The 19,454-nt window shown below is 28.8% G+C and overlaps 2 protein-coding genes across 2 annotated transcripts; both read right to left on the bottom strand.

The window, feature by feature from the left end:
• Window positions 1-1,393: 1,393 nt before the first annotated feature.
• LOC100794149 (histidine-containing phosphotransfer protein 4) lies at window positions 1,394-2,811 on the bottom strand. The gene is made up of 6 exons (XM_003546514.5): window positions 2,644-2,811; window positions 2,356-2,486; window positions 2,203-2,271; window positions 1,973-2,044; window positions 1,728-1,800; window positions 1,394-1,647 (listed from the first exon to the last, which is right to left on the bottom strand). The coding sequence occupies exons 1-6, from the start codon at window positions 2,701-2,703 to the stop codon at window positions 1,600-1,602; spliced, it is 453 nt and encodes a 150-aa protein (XP_003546562.1). The 5' UTR covers window positions 2,704-2,811; the 3' UTR covers window positions 1,394-1,599.
• Window positions 2,812-16,260: 13,449 nt separating this feature from the next.
• Window positions 16,261-19,269, bottom strand: MYB52 (MYB transcription factor MYB52). The gene is made up of 3 exons (NM_001248720.1): window positions 18,908-19,269; window positions 17,273-17,481; window positions 16,261-17,056 (listed from the first exon to the last, which is right to left on the bottom strand). Exons 1-3 carry the CDS (start codon window positions 19,242-19,244, stop codon window positions 16,520-16,522), a joined length of 1,083 nt encoding a protein of 360 aa, NP_001235649.1. The 5' UTR covers window positions 19,245-19,269; the 3' UTR covers window positions 16,261-16,519.
• Window positions 19,270-19,454: the final 185 nt, after the last annotated feature.

Here is a 19,454-nt window from a genome sequence, read left to right as displayed (position 1 = left end):
TAGAACTTAATGACTAAGGAGAAAGGTAAAAGGCCGTTTAGCATAGGTGGTGGACAATTCTTAACATTGAAGCAGAACTAATCAGTGATGAAAACTCAAAACTTCAGCTGTATAGACGGTGCAGTAAACTTATCTTTTACGGTCCAATAAAAATACTTTCTTTAGTCGAATTTTCCAACTGTCAGTGAATAATAGGGCTTGATATATTTCTTACATTCACTTCATCTTCAGTAGGTTGTTTTCATTTTATGCCATCTTTTTTATAGGAGTAACGTCTTCGTTATTTTGCAACAATTCTGTGTTGAAGAGAAAGAGGTGACTTAGCTAGTAAAGTAGACTCTGAATATTATAAATTTTCTGGTACTTAGTTTATTATTCTTATGGATTAAAAAAATGGCTTGATACTGGGAAAACTGTTAAACGAGAAAATAATTCAGATTCGTTCAGCATAAAAAATACTAACTTATTTTATAAAGTTTTCCTCAAAATATATAAAAAATAATTATTGTTTCAAAAAAAAAAATTCAAGCAATTGTACACTTAGAATGCCACCTCATCAGACAAGTGAAATTAATTTTATAAATGCAATCAAGTGTTAAAACAAAGACAATTTTTAATAATTCTTTTTTTATACATGTAAATTTTAAAAATTAAATATGAAGTAACATATTTACGGATCAAATTCCTTAGATTGGACCAAGGGAGTCTAACAGTGTGCATGAGTAGTGTCACACTGAATGGATAAAAAAATTTGATTATATTTTTTTTATTCGTAAAAATGAAACTCAACTATGAGAATATTTATAACTTGTATACACGTATTAGACTCATTTAGTATCAATTTGATTATATGAACAAGTTGTAAAGGAACAGTATTTTTAATAAGAATGAATTATTTTTTAAAATCAAAAACATGTTTAGAATTTTATATATATATATATAATAAGATATTTTTGAAATAAAAGATCAGCACTTTTTATAAACTAAAATAATAGTTATGAAAATTAATTTTTTTTAAAAAAACTATTTACTTATAGAATAATAGTTAATGAAAAAGAAAAACAAAACTCTAAGAATATTTTTATTTAAAACATAATATCCGAACGTACCATGTATTACTTGCATGGCATGAAGAAAGGACGAGTTTAAGTGCTACATAGAGTTCAACGAGGTTGTCAAGATGCATTTAGTTTGGTTTAGACACGGTTTTAGCATACGAACATGCATGCATGTTTGTGTTTCTGGTAGTGCTGTGTCTTTTGCCTGGCTGTGTTGTTTGCCTTGGGTAGGGGTGAGGCCTTCTCTTTTTCAATTTTCAGATATGTTAGACCCCCCAAAAGAAAAAAGAAAAAAATGGAGTTTTGATGGTTGAGGCCAAAGAAGAAAGGGAGAGTGAGAGAAAATTGCAATGACATTAATTTAGAGCAAGGTCCCTTTGGTTACATTTGAAGACAAAACTGATATTTGGAAGCACAGGCATGGTACCCCCAAATGGGTGATATTGCCATTTCCTAATCATCTAGTGAACATGTATTTTTCTTAGTTACAAAATTCACCAATTACATCTAGCCATCATCAAATGCATATCCCTAAGCTCTTTTACTTGGGCCTAAATGCTGTCTCCACGGGCCCAACTTGCCTAGCCAGCTGCACAAACAAAAAGGAACACTTAGTTCTTTTACCACACTCCCGAAGACAACAAATATGCATACGAAATTCCCACTCACCTGAAAATATGTTTCAAGTTTCTTTCTCAGTGTTGCATATTCTCTCTTCATTTGTTGGAAGCTCCTCCTGCATCTGCATGTTCACACACAACAACACAACTATCACTACTAAGGACACTCTAACAAATCTGGTGTCTGGAATTTTATGTTTCCAAATTCTACACATAGTGAAGGGCATTCAATGAAATGTTAGTTATTCCCTTGTGATTGTTGGTGAATGAAAATAAAGTTAAAGCTGGATTTACCCTTCTCCATTTCTTGCCCTGCAATATTCCCTGAACAGAGTGCACTCTGCTTTCACCTTTTTGGCTCCGATGCTGCAATGCAAACCATAACAAAAAGAAAACTCATCAAATAATTAGAGATTCGTTGTTGTTTGTGCTGTATCAAATAAAGCCAACAGAGTACTATGCATGTGCCTGCTGATATAATAATAATTCACTCAATGCAACTTGAACTTATTTGGTTTGTTTACCTTGAGCTGCTTCCTTTAAACTGATGCATAATTGTGTCCAGCTTGTTGAAATCCAGTGGGTTACTTTCCCTGCCATAAGCACACAGAGGAGATCAGGAATGGGAATGACAAGATAAAAATATTCTCAAAGACTCAAAGTATGAAGTTACTTACAGAGTGTGGTCCAAGCTAGAGATAAGCCTGGAGGAATCACGGTAGTAAAGAGTGACAATTTCTTCAACGAAGTTAGGATTAGCATCATCCTGCAATTCTTCCAGTTGGATAAACTGCTCATCCAGATATCCCTGCAGTAATCAATTAATTAATGAACATAGTCAGTCCTGTGTAAGTGTAACAACTAAAAAGGAACAAAAGAATATGTAGTGTTTTTGTAATCTATACTATAATATTATTTATGCCATTCATTCTCTTTGGATAACAATGCCATACATACATACATACCTGATCAAAGAGGGACTGTTTCATGGCAGCAACCTGCCTGCGGGAAGGGATTTTGTCCATTATAAGAAAATATGTCAGACAGAGAGAGAGAGAGAGAGAGAGAGAGAGAGGGACACACTAATGTATAATTGTATTGTAGTTAAAAGTTGAGGTGGGAGTGGAATGAAATGGAAGTGAGGATAGCCAGGGGTTTTTATAGCACCTGAAACTTGTCTTATGTGGATGAGGAGGGAGTGTCATGCTCGTGGATGGTTGATTTGTATCCACGCTTGTTACAAAAGAAATAACGTGCATGCACTTATTGTCTAACACTGTCATCTAATAATAAAATTTTATATTTAGTGTATGATTTGTTTTCGATTTAGAAATATTAAAATGAACACAAATTCAATAATTTTGATTTTTTGGTAATATTACTTTTGTTTCATACATAATTTCCCAAAGGATTCTCAAAATGTTATTAATAGGTATATATTGATACGGTAAAAAAATTTTACACCTTCCATTAATCACAAAATGTAACTTCTTTAAAAAGTTTAAGTTTGATTCTAATTATATTAAAAATCACACTTGTTATGAATTGCAATTAAACTCAAAATTTATCTGTGTAAGTTGCTGATTTTTATTATAATTATAATTATCTTATAAAACTTATCTACAATCATTTTTTTTAATTAATTGCTAGTATATAACTTTTTAAACTAACAATCCATAAAGATTGATTATTTACTAATAAAGTATCACTTTATTTAAAATTATTTGTTAAAATATACGTTTATTTTAATAAAAGTAACTATTTATTCTTTTAGTGTATTTCTTTAAATTGTTTTTTCTTAAAGAAATAATTTTTTTGTTTATTTTAATAAATAAATCATTTCTACTTTTTTTTAAAAATTATATAAAAAAATTTATTTAAAGTTTAAACAAACTCACCTAAATTAACTCTGCATGAGTCTATTCTAATGTAATACACGTCCAAACCTAATAATTAAGCAAGTTTTCATTAGCTAATATATTTTGTTGGAAAATATATGCACAAATTGATGGGTTACATACATATTTTACTTATTCAAACAAAAACTTTTAGAAAAACCCATGGATTAAACATGAAATTATACAAAGTACCTAAAAATATTTAATTACGTTATTTAATCATACGCATCCTAATTATTCCACCAAAGTACCTAAAAATATAACCTTACGCAAGTAATTAAACAGAAAACAGGTTCAATACTTTAATTAGCACAATTAACAACAGATATAGTGCTTGTACGGAACACTGCGAGGCATCATTTGAGATTTGTTTATTTATACATAAAAAGAGCATACCGAAGATTGAATATTTACAAGATACTGGTAAGGAAGTTCGACTCATTTTTTGTCAAAAAAAGAAGTTCGACTCATTTAATCATTTATTAATCCAAACACGTATCATTCAGCATTTGAGATGAAAAAATTAATCCATCAATATTTTAAATTAGTACTCAATTTAAGATGATATCAAACTATCAAACAATATATACATACATAGAGAGGAAACATTAAATTATACAGCTATTAATAAAACTAGCTCATATATTATCAATAAATTTATATACAATATTTTTTTAATGATATCTAACTGCTAAATTATAATTATATATTTCTTTGATTATTTGTGTACAATTGAATAATTATAATTATATAACTAAAAAACCAAATACTTTAAAAGTTATATTATGTCCATTTTAATGTATATCAATGAAGTGTTGAATTATTTCAAATTAATATAAGATTTTGTAAATACAGTTTATACAATAAAAAAATTTAGTCCAACAGTAAATTTGAGATAAAATTATCTAATAAAAGTTAATAAACAATGTAAGTTTTGTGTAGTTTAAAGCAATTAATGTTATTTTAGGTCATTTAATATTTATCAATTAATTTTTTATACAGTTAACTAGCTTATTGGTTTATTTTGTCAAATATTTTTAATTAAATCATATAACTTATAGCGTAAGATGTATGTAACTTAAAACAATGTGTCATTTAACATTTATTAGTTTACTTTTTTTATATAGTTAACTAGTTTATTGATTAATCTTGTCAAATATGTTTAATTAAACCATTTAGTTTATAAACTTCAAGTAGCTAATAAGTTCCCGCTAGCTTATAATTAGTTAAATAAAATTAAGGATATTAAGCCAATAAGTAATTTAAGTTGTATATATTTAATTATTTTTAAAACTTTAAATTCAATTTTATGCGTATAATTTTTCTTACTTGTAATTTTTAATTTAATTTTACAGGGATATTCTCAACTTAAACAAGAATATTTCTATGGAAGAAGATATCTGTTATTTAACTTTAAAAAATTAACAAATCAAGGGCATTTTGTAAGAAAATAATGGCATGACTTTTTTGAGAAGTTACTTTAATGACTTACGATAAAAGCAATCTTGTTTATTCAATTTTTTATATATTTAAAAACAACTAATAGACCCCCTAAGATATGAATATATATAGTAAACTTCATCATTATACTCAACCATCCACTATCATGTGATCACTGTATGGCACCACCCAAATGCAAATTCTCCAAAAATGAGATAAAGAAAGGTTATGGAGGGAAGATGAAGATGCATTGACATATTCCTTTCTATGCTCTACGGATGCATAAAAGAAAAGAAGAATAGTTAAGGGAGAAATTCTTTCCCTTTTTAATAGGAGACATATACCAAATTAGCATATGTCCTGCGCTCTCAACTCAAGTTAGTTGATTGAAGCAACAGAAAAATTAATCTAAATAAATTCCTAAAACAATATTATTGGGCATCGCATGAGACAAAGAATTTATCCTCAAAAGGGACCCCAAAAGATTGCTTACGGCCATAAAGCATATAAATTACACCATCTTACAATAGAAAATCATTTCCATTTGTTGCTATAATTTCTTTCATTCATTATATAGGAATTATATGTTTTAAGGAGTAAGGTTCACAGCGTGGAGAGTTGCCAGTAAGGAAAGATGGAGAATGTTGTTGATTCGATGAAAAGACATTTGTCAATATTTAACTGAGATATTTATATGATATAATATACTTTTCATGGATTAGAGAGAGAGAGAGAGAGAGAGAGAAATAATAAAATAATAAAATAAATGATGTGTGGACACGTTGCTAAAAATCGAGACCGGATAGTTTTAATAAAACTATAGACTATTGATAACAGTGTACAGAATTGTAATCATAGTTTAAGAAATAAATTTGAGTGCTTATAAAAAAAATGAATGAGTCTATTCAACTCAAACTTTGATATAACTGCTTTACAATAAATTGATTTTTCTGGTACAAAAATGTTAAACAATGATTTACATAAATTGGTTATGAATTTATCATAGTTTATTTAGCCATAAATAATAAAATGAATTTAAAATCTACAAGATTCGGTTAAGAATTGATAGAATAGTTTCAAATTTGGCAACGAAGAACCAGTTTGAATATTTTTTAAAAAGGTTAAATATATTTTTAAGTCTTTATAAAATGAGAAAATTTTGATTTTAGTACTTATAATTTTTTCTTTGATTTTTATGCCTAAAAAATTTAAAATCATTAAACCTTACTCTCATTTGTTAAGTGTTTAGTCCTTACTTATGTGTATAATCAAAGGTCAAATATGACTATCCAAAGCGACACCTACAAATATATGCAAGTATCATGTTAGCATGGGATATTTCTAAAAGAAAATCTGCATGCATAAAATAAATATTATTTGTTTACTTTAAAATGATTATTTAGGATCAGAAATAGTGATTTTAGATTTTGAGGGATAAAAATCAAAGTTAAATTTTTTACAGGTATCAAGACCGAATTCGCTCATATTACAAGGACAAAAAATAATGATTTATAATTTTAGAGAAATTAGAAATAAAAAAAATTACATGAACTAAAATCAAAACTTGCTAATAAAAATTAAAAGTAAATATTAGATAAGTCTCAAATGAAATGAAAGATTAATCTCATAATCGACACAAAAGATTGAAACTCATGGAAAATAACTCAGGGTTCAATCATGAAGCCAAATATCCTAATTGTGGTAATTGAACCCAAAAAATATATAATGAGAGAGAAATTAAGTTATTTCAAGAATAATTTGTTTACATTTATTTTCCTTAATAACTTTTATAAAATAAAAAATTTATAAATCTAACTATTGAATCATGTGATAACGTCCTGACAATTATGTATATAAAATTTTAGATAAATGAATATTCATATGTTATAGTAAAAATTTACTTATATATGCAATATGCATTAAAATAAAATTGATGGGTGAAGTAATAAATTGTTTTCATATTTTATGAAATTTTGTATACTTAATTTACATAATGTGAACTTTTGAACCAATAGTTAGATTAATGAAATTCAATGTTTATAAAAAATATTAAGTAAAATAAGTTAAGTATGACTTACACTTAAAATAAGATATTCCTTTGTTTAACATATTCTGAAATTTGATTTATTCATAATTTAATTATACTTAAACTATTAAATTAAAAACTAACATCTTTATTAATTGTTAAGTCTTGATGATCCATTAAATTACACGACCTATCACACATTAGATTTTGATATTTACAAAAAGTATAAATGATTGATAATCTAATATTAATTGGATAGAAAAAAACTTCGTAAGGACCTAATTGTTATCTACAAGTCACATCTATGCTTAAAGTGGAAAACATTTTTCTATTTCAAGTGTCCAACACACGGTAAAATCAATCGTGTTCACTCTTTATGAAAATCAGTGTTTATACACTAAGTGTTTTTATAAGTCTCATTCAGTTGGTATAAGTCACATACATACTCATTTTATACTCTTATATGTGACGTTCAATCATGTATGAAGGGAAATGCATCATTTTTTTGAAATTCAGTTTTACTTCTCTTTATTTGAATTACTAACATTTCGAATTGAAGGTAAGGACAAAAAAAACAAAATTTTTTTTTTTTAAAGAGTAGTCCTCATTCTTCATTCTTTCAACGCGGATAAGAAACACATATCGTTGTCTATACTTTTATTCATTTCCTCTCCTATCAAAGCGTGCCATATCATCTTGTCTCATAGTGTGAGACAACAGTCATTTCAAAACTCAGCGTTAATCCCGTAACAGAGTCTTCACTAAAGTTTGTAAAAAGTAGTCTCTGCCCAAAAGTAGGGAGGAACATTATCATAAAAAGCAGCAAGAAAAACTCTGAAGCGAAACTCTACAAAATCATTGGACGATACATTTGATCTTACCTTGCTTTTGTATTTGAGCTTTATTGTTTACCTATTCAGTTGAGTTTTTTTAATCATTATATTTGTTCAAACTTTTGTTTGAGAAAGTCAGGAGTGACTTAATGTTAAATAATACTTGGATATTCTTAAATTCAATGAAAGTCTAAGGAAGTGTCAAAAGTGACTAGCATGATACTTGTATAGCGAGAAGTGATCGAACATAAAACTTGTTTTGTAATCAAAAGTTTGATTAGTGAAATTTTTTATTGTTGTGTAAAGAAAAACTAAACGTAATTTTATTTGAGTGAATAAGTATAAACCAATGTTTCCACATCTCTCTAAAATGATTTTACTAAGTATTCTTTTAAATTTCTTTATTGTTTTTGGTGTCTATCTGAACACCTTTTTAAACTTCTTATTTCATATATATATGAATTTGTGTCATTGCTTTCGAATTTTAAAAAATATCTTATTTTTTATTAACAATCTTTATCTTCTAGTGTGATTGTTGATATTTCATTAATTACTTAAATGTTTGATTTATTTTTTAAAAATTTATTCCTATATTACAAATTTGAATCCTCTTTTTTTAGTGAAAGCATTTTTTATAAGCTATTGATTTTGAATAAGAATGTTTTTAGGAGTTATTCTTGGATGATATTAAGAGTTATTCTCATTTTCATTAAATCACATGTCTTATCCTAAACTGACATATTAAATATTTAATTTTTAAATTTTTTTAATTTCTTTCAAATATATTTTCATTTTAATTTTATATTTAGTTTACTAAAAACAAATTATTTCTCAACCATTTCAAACCGTTTTCCTCCTATCTTTATCCTTGTACTTGATTTCCTTAATCACTCTCCTCTTTCATTCCACTCCTTTCATCTTTCTTTTGCCAATAATAAAAAATAATCTTATATTAGTATATAAATTCCATGTTTATTATAAATATAAAAAATAATTTATATATTAAAAAATATTTTATTACAAATTTTAATTGTTATAATTTATATATTAGAATATTTATTTATAATAAATTTATTTATATAAATATTTATCTTATACACTATACAGACTAAAATACTGTATATCTATAACAATAATTGAACACAACTTTAAAATTTTCTTTCTACAGTTTAGATTTACTTCACGACAAATGTAAGATTATATTCACCTGCAAATCTAACGATTCCGTATTTAAATTAATATATCACAATGTAATTGTACGTATTCTCCATTGTGTGTTTTTTTCTTTTAAAATAGACATTTTTTTTAATTCACTATTAAATCATTACGATTTATCTATCCTTAATTTATATGATCTTTATCCAAATTCTCACACGATATTTGAAATAAAAGCAATAAAGATGACCTAATGGAGTTGTTATGATGTCAATAAAAATATTATAACCCAATTAATTTTGTTTGCTGTAATAAAAAATATTATAACCAAAACCAAAATAAGTCGTCAAACATTTATTACTATCTTCATTTTTTTTTCTTCAACCAGTATTTTGTTATTTTTTGTTTGTTGAATTAAAAAAAATTAGGTAAGTTGGATCCCGAAAATTTATGAGCACTTATCAACCTACTTACAAGTTATTCACCAACAATTTTTTTACATTAAAATTAAATTCATTTTCTAGTGAAATATGAGTTTGATTCTTCTTGACATTCATTATATACATTACACAAGATAAATATGCAATTTTATATAACTAAAATTAATAATAAATAAATATTTCAATATATAAATTATATTTTTAATTTATAACGAGCAACTCAAATTGTGTATAAAATTCATCAATTCTATTGAACCAAACACTCGGCGTCCATTTTAAATAAATAGTTTTATGAAGTTTATAGACTTCCAATTATCAACTTGTATTTTTTTTTTCTGGACAGCTAAACTGGGATGTTTCCATCATGCAAATTACTTAAGAACGTTGATTTTACATGAAAATAGTAACCATTTTTTTCAATTATATGACAGTTAGATAACAATATAATTTAAATGTATTTCAATTATTTTTTTTCGATAACAAATGTATTTCAATTATATTCTTAAAATATATGCTACATATTTATTTATTAAATAAAAAAAATCATATTATAAATACTTACTTAAATCACCTACAATATATACCTGCTAACCTAACTAATATAAATAAAATTCTTTGAAGAATATAAAACAGGAAGGATAAGGAAGATCGAGTATGAAGTGAAGTAAGGAATGTATAGCATAAGGAGGGAAGGGAAGGGAAGTGGTGATCTTATATAACAACTGATTTTGTAAACAAAGACAAACCGATTTAACTTTCCACTGCTTTTACAGGACATAAAATTTTCTATTGTCTATATCAGTGAATTGATTCAGATGGAAATGGAATGAAACACTAATGCAATGATGGCAACGGTGAAGCCAATCTTGAGTTTCACTGACCTTTTCAATCAACTTGTTTTGTATTCTCTGTTTAAATAGACTAGCTGCTTGTTCTTACTTATCCATATATTTACAAGTGTTTCCCTTATTTAGTGGATCATAGAAAAAGGAAAAGGTTGAAGGGCAATGGACAACACACGTTAACTTTTGGAAAAATTATTGGAGTTTGATTTTCAGAAAATACGCCTTTAAATAGAAGCAAGGAGCAAAATTTGAATGTGTTAACCTGATAATATGCAGAACTTGAACTACTCCAGTTGCTCTCTTCTTGAATAATTAGCATTTTTTTAGACTAGTTGAAGTAGAATTAGCAAACTTGTACAACAGAACAGAAAAACCACGTCAGATTTCACTGTGGCGAGATATGGTGCGCAGAGAATACCAGAGAGGGGAATCACTGTAACCAAAAGTGGGGGGAAATTAACAAGGAAAAATTTCAATGATTGACATAAAATTTTTGCATTGCATCTCAGTGGTCATCTCAGTGGTCCTCCTCATTTCTTTCTCTGCAATTTCAGCAAAGCAAAATGTCTTAAAGGAGAAACAAGTGTTGCAGAAGAGATTCTCTTTCCATTCTCTCTTTATTCCGAATTCCTGTGCCACAGTGAAGTGAAAAGACAAGTGCTTATTTGATCTACACCACAATTTAACCACCTCCCTTTTCTTCAATGATATAGTTTTTATAGAACAAATTACATGGACACTTCCCGTCATTTCTTGATATTGCTCGTGATACCCTTGTCTTTTAAATGTTTATAATAATCCTTTAGTCCTTACAGTGTGTAATGTGTTTTTAGGAGAAAGTTGAAGTTAAGTATAACATATTTCAATATAGAGGTTAAAAAGACAGATGTAAGTATGCAATATCAAGAAATCATAAAGAATCTCAGTCTAATTTGCTCTTTTTTATTTGTATTGTATTGTATGTATTGTGGTCACGTCTGCTCCTTTGTAAAGAGCCAAAAAGTCGAATGTTTTAGGTGGGTGGAAGAGGATCAGAATCTGGTGTCTCTGTATCATTTTTCTAGTCCGGCACTTTTTTCCCCCTTTCTCTTATCACTATCTCCTATGTTGATAAGAACACATCATGTCCATGGACAATCATCAATCTCTGTATGTGAAAAACTGATAACCTAGCGGGTCCATATAAAAAATTGCATCAGCAAGACTAGTAGTCCCGTATAAGCCATCTCAGGGTATGTACCATTTCAACCAACAACCATGCAGAGTCATATTCATTGTTACCAACATAAATAACTAAAAGAAATGAGAACCGACGAATTTACAAATTAAGTACTGCACATGACAAATATATGATGACTTCAAAACTAGTCTTTGAATTAGCCTTTAGATGCCATTTTACTCAAAAATTATTTCAGATACAGTTAACTAAACAAGGTAATAGTCGCCAAAACGAAAGAACCTTTAATTAGTAAGCATAACACAAGGTTAGAACCTTAAAATGTTTCAGTGCTTTCATGTTCAATTTCATACCACCAGAAAACTTTGTCTGCATCTCCTATTACGTTGAAAAGGACGTGATTGGAGCACATAGTGTCTCAGATGGATTGCACGCCAAAGAATTAGCTGCTAATGACACTCACAGGACCTGAAAAAAGCATAGCAATTGATTGTATCATTTTTCTCTCATCAAGAAATGCGCTGACAGAATAATCCAAGCCTGTGGGAATTGATGCAATCATGGAGAGGTTAGGTTAGCTGAGGTTGCTTTCTCACTTCTCAGTGGCTTTTAAGGGGTTATTCACTTATTCTTGTCTGGAAGCATCAATTCTACTAATCATCTTCAGAATCCACTGGAACTGTGTGGAACACACTATTGAAAGCAGCAGCTAGCATGGCCACTATAGGAAACTTTTCCTCTGTCCGCCAAAATTTTATCCGAATGCATGAGACAAGATCCTTGTAGCAAACATGGAAAATGAAAGGACCAAATAATGATGATTGGTCCACCAGCAAAGAGATGGCCAAATCAAGAAAAGTAAGGCCTTGTGAATATCAACCTTTCCATAAAGGATATGATATATACCGCATAATGCTGCCTCTACTCTGTTGTCGAGAAGTGAGGTACCTATTACCAACAAATGCATGCAGTTGTTTGCATTTTCATAAAATACGAGATTGTTCCATACAATATGTTCCTATATTGTCTGCATATACATAATCCGGTGCTTGGCTAAATTCTAATATTATCATAAATTGAAATGAAGCACCCTAGGATAATCAAGCTTTGAGAATTTGTGCTCATCAGAGGATTATAAAGACTTGTACACATTCGAAATCATATCTCCACTGTTAGCAATAATCTGCCTTATCTACATTCCTCCTGTATTCCCTTGGTGAAACCCCACTTAAACATTGTGTTTGATTGTCACTAAAACACTAAGAAATAAAAGGAAGTGCAAGGAAATCAGGGAGAGTGTACGAATTTTTCCAGTTTGGTTGCCACAAAATGCAGTGGAGATTTTTTAAAAAAATTATGGGCTTCACCAGCAATGATTTGAAATAGTTGTCATAATTTATTTAAAGTTTGATGTACTGTGAGTATAAAACTAACACCAAATCGTAAATTTATGGTTTGTATGATTTTTAAGATAATTATTGTAAAAATCAATAAATTTATTATATATAATAAAAATGTGTGTGAAATAAGATGAGATGAATGTATAAAATTATTTTATAAGTGTATAGTCAATTTTTCTCATTTATTTATAGTAAAAACAATAGTAGTAGTTTAAAAAGTGATAGGATGAGAAAGTTTCAAACATTTCTTTTTTGTCTTCATTTAAGCAAAATTATGAAAGCATGCCAACAATGTTAAAAGATCATACCATATTAGTTTCAAAAACTGCACTGATATAAACAAAAAGAATCGTATCAAATTGCAATTGGTATGCAGCCATAACAATATTTAGAATTTTCTTGTTTTGATTAGATTTTCTACTGGAACAACATATGATGACTCATTGATGAATATTGAATTCAATGCAACGTTTGTCACTACAAAGGCAGATTTAGGGAAAGTAAATTCAAAGTTTCCGACGAAAAATATCTTTAGTATTTTTTATCCCTTCATATTATTCATTGACTTTCTAATAGTACGTACTATACTAATTATTGAAAACAACAGTTGGAAAAGTAGTTAAGTTGATTAATTTCAATTAATAATATTATAGTTTTAAATTTTGTTTCAGAAGTACCCATAGAATTAAATAATTTAAGTGGTAGTTGTATTTTATTATATTATTACTTATAATTTGATATAATTTTTTTAACCAATGAATATGATTCATATGTTTCTAATATTTAGGATAAAAGAATGTTTTTATTTGTTCTTATATATAGGATTGGAGATAGTAATTTTTACTACAAATAAATTATGGAAACTATTTCAGATCATTGATAATTATGTTTTTAGATCAGGTAAAGATTAAGGACAACACGAAAAAAATATTAGCATTTCTAAAATGTAAAGATTAGAATTGTCTTTAGTGTAAATATATATAAGAATTGTTATAATAAATTTTTTGAGATTAATTTTCTAAAATATAGAAGAACTACTAACTTTTATAAAATATTTAAAAATTAAAAAGGACTACTAATTTTGCAACAATTTTTTTCTTTTTTTTCTCTTCACACGTCATCTAACTTTTAACCTATAATTTTTTTCTTCAGAGTTCACATGTTCTTTGTTTCTCCAGACTTTTTCTTATTGCCAATTGATTCCCAATTTTTTTCTCTTACACATTTTCTCCTTCTCTTTCTGCATACTACTCCCAGGACGATACTAGCTACCTATCAGTTCAATCCCAATAGGAGTTTGAAGACTTTTGATCTTCCCTAAACTTCATTCCTCTATTTAACTTTCGGTCCGTGCAATTTGTTTTTGTTTTTTTTTCATTTCTTTTGTCATGTTTAACAAACAACTGTTGAACCTTCTATATTGAAAGTTGGTCTCTAATTCCTATCCCTGCTTCATGAATATAGATAGCCCAACTTCATCACGTTACAGGTATGTAATTTGCAATGTTGTTATTCTACATGTGATCATATTCATTTTGCTGCCAAATTTTGTCTGATATTTATTACATTTTCATATACATGCATCAAGTCTATGTTTTATAAAATATTTCTCTATTTTATTTCATAAAAAAAAGTTTATCCCACGGGTTTTATTTTACATATAATATGATTTATATATTTTGATATTAATAAATTTACATGTAAGATCAATATATAAGAGAAAATTTAAATTTATGAAGGTAAAAATAAATCTTGAATAATTTACAAGTGACTATAATGAATAAGAAATAAATAATGATCAGCCTAAATTTTTTTATTTTAGACATTAATTGCATTCATATAAAAAAATTATATATTAAAATTATTATCATAACAATTTATCAAAGAAAATTAATTTTCTCCCTAATAATTTAGATGTTAATATGTTTCAAATAAATCATTCATCCCATGAGTTGCAAAACATCTCTACTTTCTTTCACTAATAAAAGTATTCATTTTCATATTTTTATTTTATATTTAATTTCTATATTAATAAATTTACATAGATATCAATATATGTACAATATTTAAATTTACACAAGCAAAGGAAAATTTTAAATAATTTACATAAGAGAAAAGTTAATAAATAAGAATTAAAAAATATTTGTCCGAAGTTAATTTTAGACATTAATTTTACTCATATTTTTTTGTTAGATAAAATAAAATATTCAATAAATATGCTAAGTCAGAATATAATAAGCAAAAAAATGTTATTGTTAGGTTATTATAATAATAAATTAAAGAAATATGAATATATAAGAAATTCATATATGTATTGCTATAAAAAAAATTGTTAAAGATGTACAAGGATTATTAATTTTTAGAAAAATATTTTCATATATATTTTTTATTTTATTTTTATTGTTCATAAAATTGTATAAGAAATTTATGTTTAAAAATTAACTTAGTCTAAATTTAAATATTTTGTAATTTTGAAATTGAAATGATAAATTAATTCAATTATTTTATAACTATATTGAAAATAAAATAATGATTTTATAATATTTATAGTTTATAAATAGCATTTTGATTAATTAAAAATGTAAAAATTAATTAAATCAAATGCAAACCATTGAAAATATATTAACTTTTTTATGAAAAAACAACATCAATTTTTGTCCGGTCTTTGACAAGTCTCAAATAGTAATTTCCAGCCTTAATATCATTTTTAGTTTATTATGTTTCAAAAAGTTATTTTACTTTCATACTTTAAATTTTAAATATTTTATTTTATTTCTTTATGTTTTGAAAATGTATCACTTTGATCTTTTTTATAATTTTTTCATTAAAAATATTAGTATTTTATTAACTTTTAACTTTTAAAATGATTTAATATCACTTTTGATCTATTATGTTTTAAATTTTAAAATAATTAAGTTAACATAATAACAGTTAAAAATCATCATCTTTTTTATTTAAAAAATTAAAAATCACTAAACAAATGAAAAATAGATAATCTAAAATTACGAACAATAACAACTTCAAGTTATTTCTCCTTTAGTTACTTGTCTCTAGTTGACCAAGAAAGATAATTGTCGTGTGTCCTTACTTCTGTTTCTGTTGCAACCTCCTTATAGGACCGAAATTATGATCTCATCTAACAATTATTATGAGACAAACTATTATGACTTAAATTGGATTAACTTTTAACCCGTAAAGAGCTTCTTATTTAAAATAAATATTTAATTCATGACTTCAAAAAATAATTTTACAAAGTATTTATAAAGAATTTAAAAGAGAAAGTTAATAAAATAAAAATCAAGGTGTGTAAATAAATTTTAACAGCGGTACGTATTTATCAAAAAAATTATCCAAAATGACTCTAAAAATAGCCAAACCAAGAGGAACAGAACAGAACCTCTTGGTGCTATTTGATTATTTAAGCTTCATTTGTTTACAGTTAGAAAGAATAAATATTTTCCAAGAATTGATCTAACCTGATCTACATACCACCATATAACTTGCTACTAATTGGAAGATTAAATGCTAGGGATCAGGAATAAAAAAAATGATATATAATGGTACAAATGAAAAGATGAGCAAAAGAAGGCTTAATTACTGCTGCTGTCTTCACCAGACCTTACAAGCTCAGACAGCTTGAATTGCGTTGTCCTTGCCATTGTTTAAATCCGAACTACCAACCGGGACATTTGCATGGAATGCTGACTGCCTTGAGGGCTCTCCTAACAACTTTATGGAAAGAGGGGAAGGCTCTCTATCACGTACCTGTGCTTCCCCAATGCTTAGATGAGACATTCCCACAAGTTCGTCAACATTAACAGGTTCCTTTGGAATGACTGGGATTGGCTTGTGGATCTGATGGTGGCATGTCTCTCCTCCCTTAACTTCTTCAAAGGGGTGAACCCAAGTTGATGGCCACACGGGAAAAGGAACAGGTAAATATGCGGGAAAGCATCCATGAGGAGCCATTGGTGTCAATCTGTTTGATCCCATCATAGGTTCATTGGTCTGTTGCACATTTTCTTGAGAAGTAGTCTCCATAGGTTCAAATTCTGATTTGAGGGAGAGATTTAATGAAGGCTGTGATTTTCCATTGCAAGGTTGTGAGTTCTCGGGAGGTGGAAGCAGCACTTGTTCTTCTGGCACAGAAGGTTGATCTGAAGACTGACATATGATCGAAAAAACAGTTAGCTAAAGAGAAAAGCCGAGAAAAAAAAATAATATTACGTTTACACAACAAAAAACTTTAAATTGCTTATAGATTGGTGCTCATGTACAAGCAAGGATGACACTAATTTCCCTTTTTATATTACTAGACAACATGTAGACATAAGGATGTGAGCATGATTGCCCAATTAGATATGATGAATAAAGACCAACCATATCTGGAACCATGTCAAAAAGGCTGGAACGTCTCTTTCTCCTGGTAGCATGACTCTGCCGGATAAAATACTTTTGGGCATGACTTGCTACTTGAGTAGGGGTTCTTGATACAACAAAATTACGTGCTATCCCACGCCAGTCTCCTTTGCCCAGCTTCTGGAGACCAATTAAGAACAGCCGATGTTCTTCTTCAGTCCATGGCACACCTAAACAAAAGTACATACTGAATAATGTAATCCAACCAGAGTCAAAGATTTCATGTAACTGAAAATTTCCCTAGAAATGGTACCAAATTAAACAAACTATGTTTTACAGAGTACAGAATATCAAAAAACTAATACACATGGCTCAGCCAAAAATTGCTATTTACCACCGCCTTAGGATGTATAGCAAATAATCAACAATTTGATGGCTTCAAATTGGGCAGAAAATCTAAATAAATATTTGCCAACGAATTCCATCACTAGGAAAAACACATTGTCGTAAAATTTAATGCAATTACAACAATTATTATGAAAGAAATGATGCAGTCTTGCAGGTAAAACATGAAATCAACAATTTCAGAAGAAAGAAACAAATTAAAAAAAAAAAAACATTCATCATTTGATTGTAAGTTTGCATTTGAAAATATCTTAGGCATTTAGCCCTGTATAATTTTTCTAGTAAAATAATAATGCATTCAAGTATCACCCCTTTGAAAGGGGATAATAATCAAAAGTCATCATGATTATGTCTGTCTTAAAGCCAAACACAATAATTAATTACAGCAGCAACTCGGTACTCAAGTTTCAAGCTGTTCATGATTAATACATAGTAAGTAATTTTAGCTACACTTACAAAAAGATGAACAAGTATGCAACAACAATATACACAATAGTAATTAAACTGGTTTTAGGACAAAACGGCAATTTGACTCAAGCATCAAACTCTCGAGTCTAGTTTCCCTCATGACAGAAAGGCCGGAAATTTTCAAATAAACTTGTTCACTTCCTTTTTTATAATTACTTGCACTTAATGGATGCCCCTAGATTAAATGAATACTGTACACTACTTCATGGAAGAAATTCATTATTATGAAATGATTTAAAAAACCAAGTCCATGTAAACATTCCTTTGCTGGCCACTATAAATTCAACCTGCTATGAGCTCCCAACCGTTTCAAAATATATCATGCAAGTTAGTACATAATAAATGAATCACATTCATCCAAATTACCCCATCCATGAAGCAGAACATTAAATACCGCCATTGGCCGCTGGGAGAACCAATTAGACAACAAGATAAAGTTGCATATAATGTGAACCAGAAAATCAATTCCAAGACAAGGGGGAAAAAGGTTGAAGATTAAAAATAAAATTAAAAAAAAAAAAAGCATCCACGGATTTAATATAGACATATATGAATTACAAGAAATGAGAAATAAATTCTGAACAAACACAAAGAGCAAAGCATGGTAAATGAATGCAACAAACAGAAGGCGAGAACGAAAAACAAATCTAACACAGCAAACATAATGTAATGTCATGTGTAGCTAACAAAAAAACAAAATCCCAATTCCAAAGTTGTGACATAATAGTAATAAAAAAAGAAAAGAAGAAGGTTAAGAAAAGGAGAAATGAAAAGAATGAGAACCTTTTTTTCTATCACCGCGGCGGTTAGCGAAGGTGGAGACGTGGGCGGGGTCATCGGACAAGTAGCCTTGGGGCGGGTCGGAGCACGGGGAGCTTGGATTGGGCGATGAGGCCGCGGGGAGGTTGGAAGAAGAAGGAGATGAACGGAATTGCAGATGTGCGGCGGCGGCGGAGGAGGAGGAGGAGGAGAGGTTAAGGTTCCCCATGCTAGCGCTCTTCTTTATGATTGATCCATCCGTCAGCCTCACCCCGAACAGCTTGACGCCGCCCCCTCCCCGCGACGGGCATGTCCGGGAGTTGTGGCCGTTGTTGGTGCAGTGGGAGCAGCGCCGAGTCATGCCGATTCGCCGCCGCCTGACTCGGTCCAGAGAGCAAATGGAATTGAAATTATGGATAGAAGAAGAAGAGAAAAGAAAGAAAAGTGCATGTAGTATGTGTTTGTAATACAACACAGGGTGCTGCTGCCTCTTCGAGGTTAAATCTGGAATTCTAATTTAATGCTTAGCGGAACGCGCTCTATCGCTCCTTTCCTTTCTATGCCACTTTCA

Source organism: Glycine max, chromosome 15 (assembly GCF_000004515.6).
Source record: "Glycine max cultivar Williams 82 chromosome 15, Glycine_max_v4.0, whole genome shotgun sequence".
In the NCBI taxonomy this organism is placed as follows: domain Eukaryota; kingdom Viridiplantae; phylum Streptophyta; class Magnoliopsida; order Fabales; family Fabaceae; genus Glycine; species Glycine max.
The sequence above is the reverse complement of the archived record's forward strand: the minus strand, read 5'-3'. Positions and strand labels throughout refer to the sequence as shown.

Bases quoted from the DNA above. Each gene is read 5' to 3' on its own strand.
- MYB52 (NM_001248720.1), bottom strand. From the start codon at position 19,244: ATGACTCGGCGCTGCTCCCACTGCACCAACAACGGCCACAACTCCCGG. The intron at 17,482-18,907 runs GTTCTCATTCTT...ACTTTTGTTTAG, and splicing joins CCGCGGTGATAGAAAAAAAG to GTGTGCCATGGACTGAAGAA. The intron at 17,057-17,272 runs GTTGGTCTTTAT...ATCATATGTCAG, and splicing joins TTGACATGGTTCCAGATATG to TCTTCAGATCAACCTTCTGT.
- LOC100794149 (XM_003546514.5), bottom strand. From the start codon at position 2,703: ATGGACAAAATCCCTTCCCGCAGGCAGGTTGCTGCCATGAAACAGTCC. The intron at 2,487-2,643 runs GTATGTATGTAT...TGATTACTGCAG, and splicing joins AACAGTCCCTCTTTGATCAG to GGATATCTGGATGAGCAGTT. The intron at 1,801-1,972 runs GTAAATCCAGCT...GTGAACATGCAG, and splicing joins AGGGCAAGAAATGGAGAAGG to ATGCAGGAGGAGCTTCCAAC.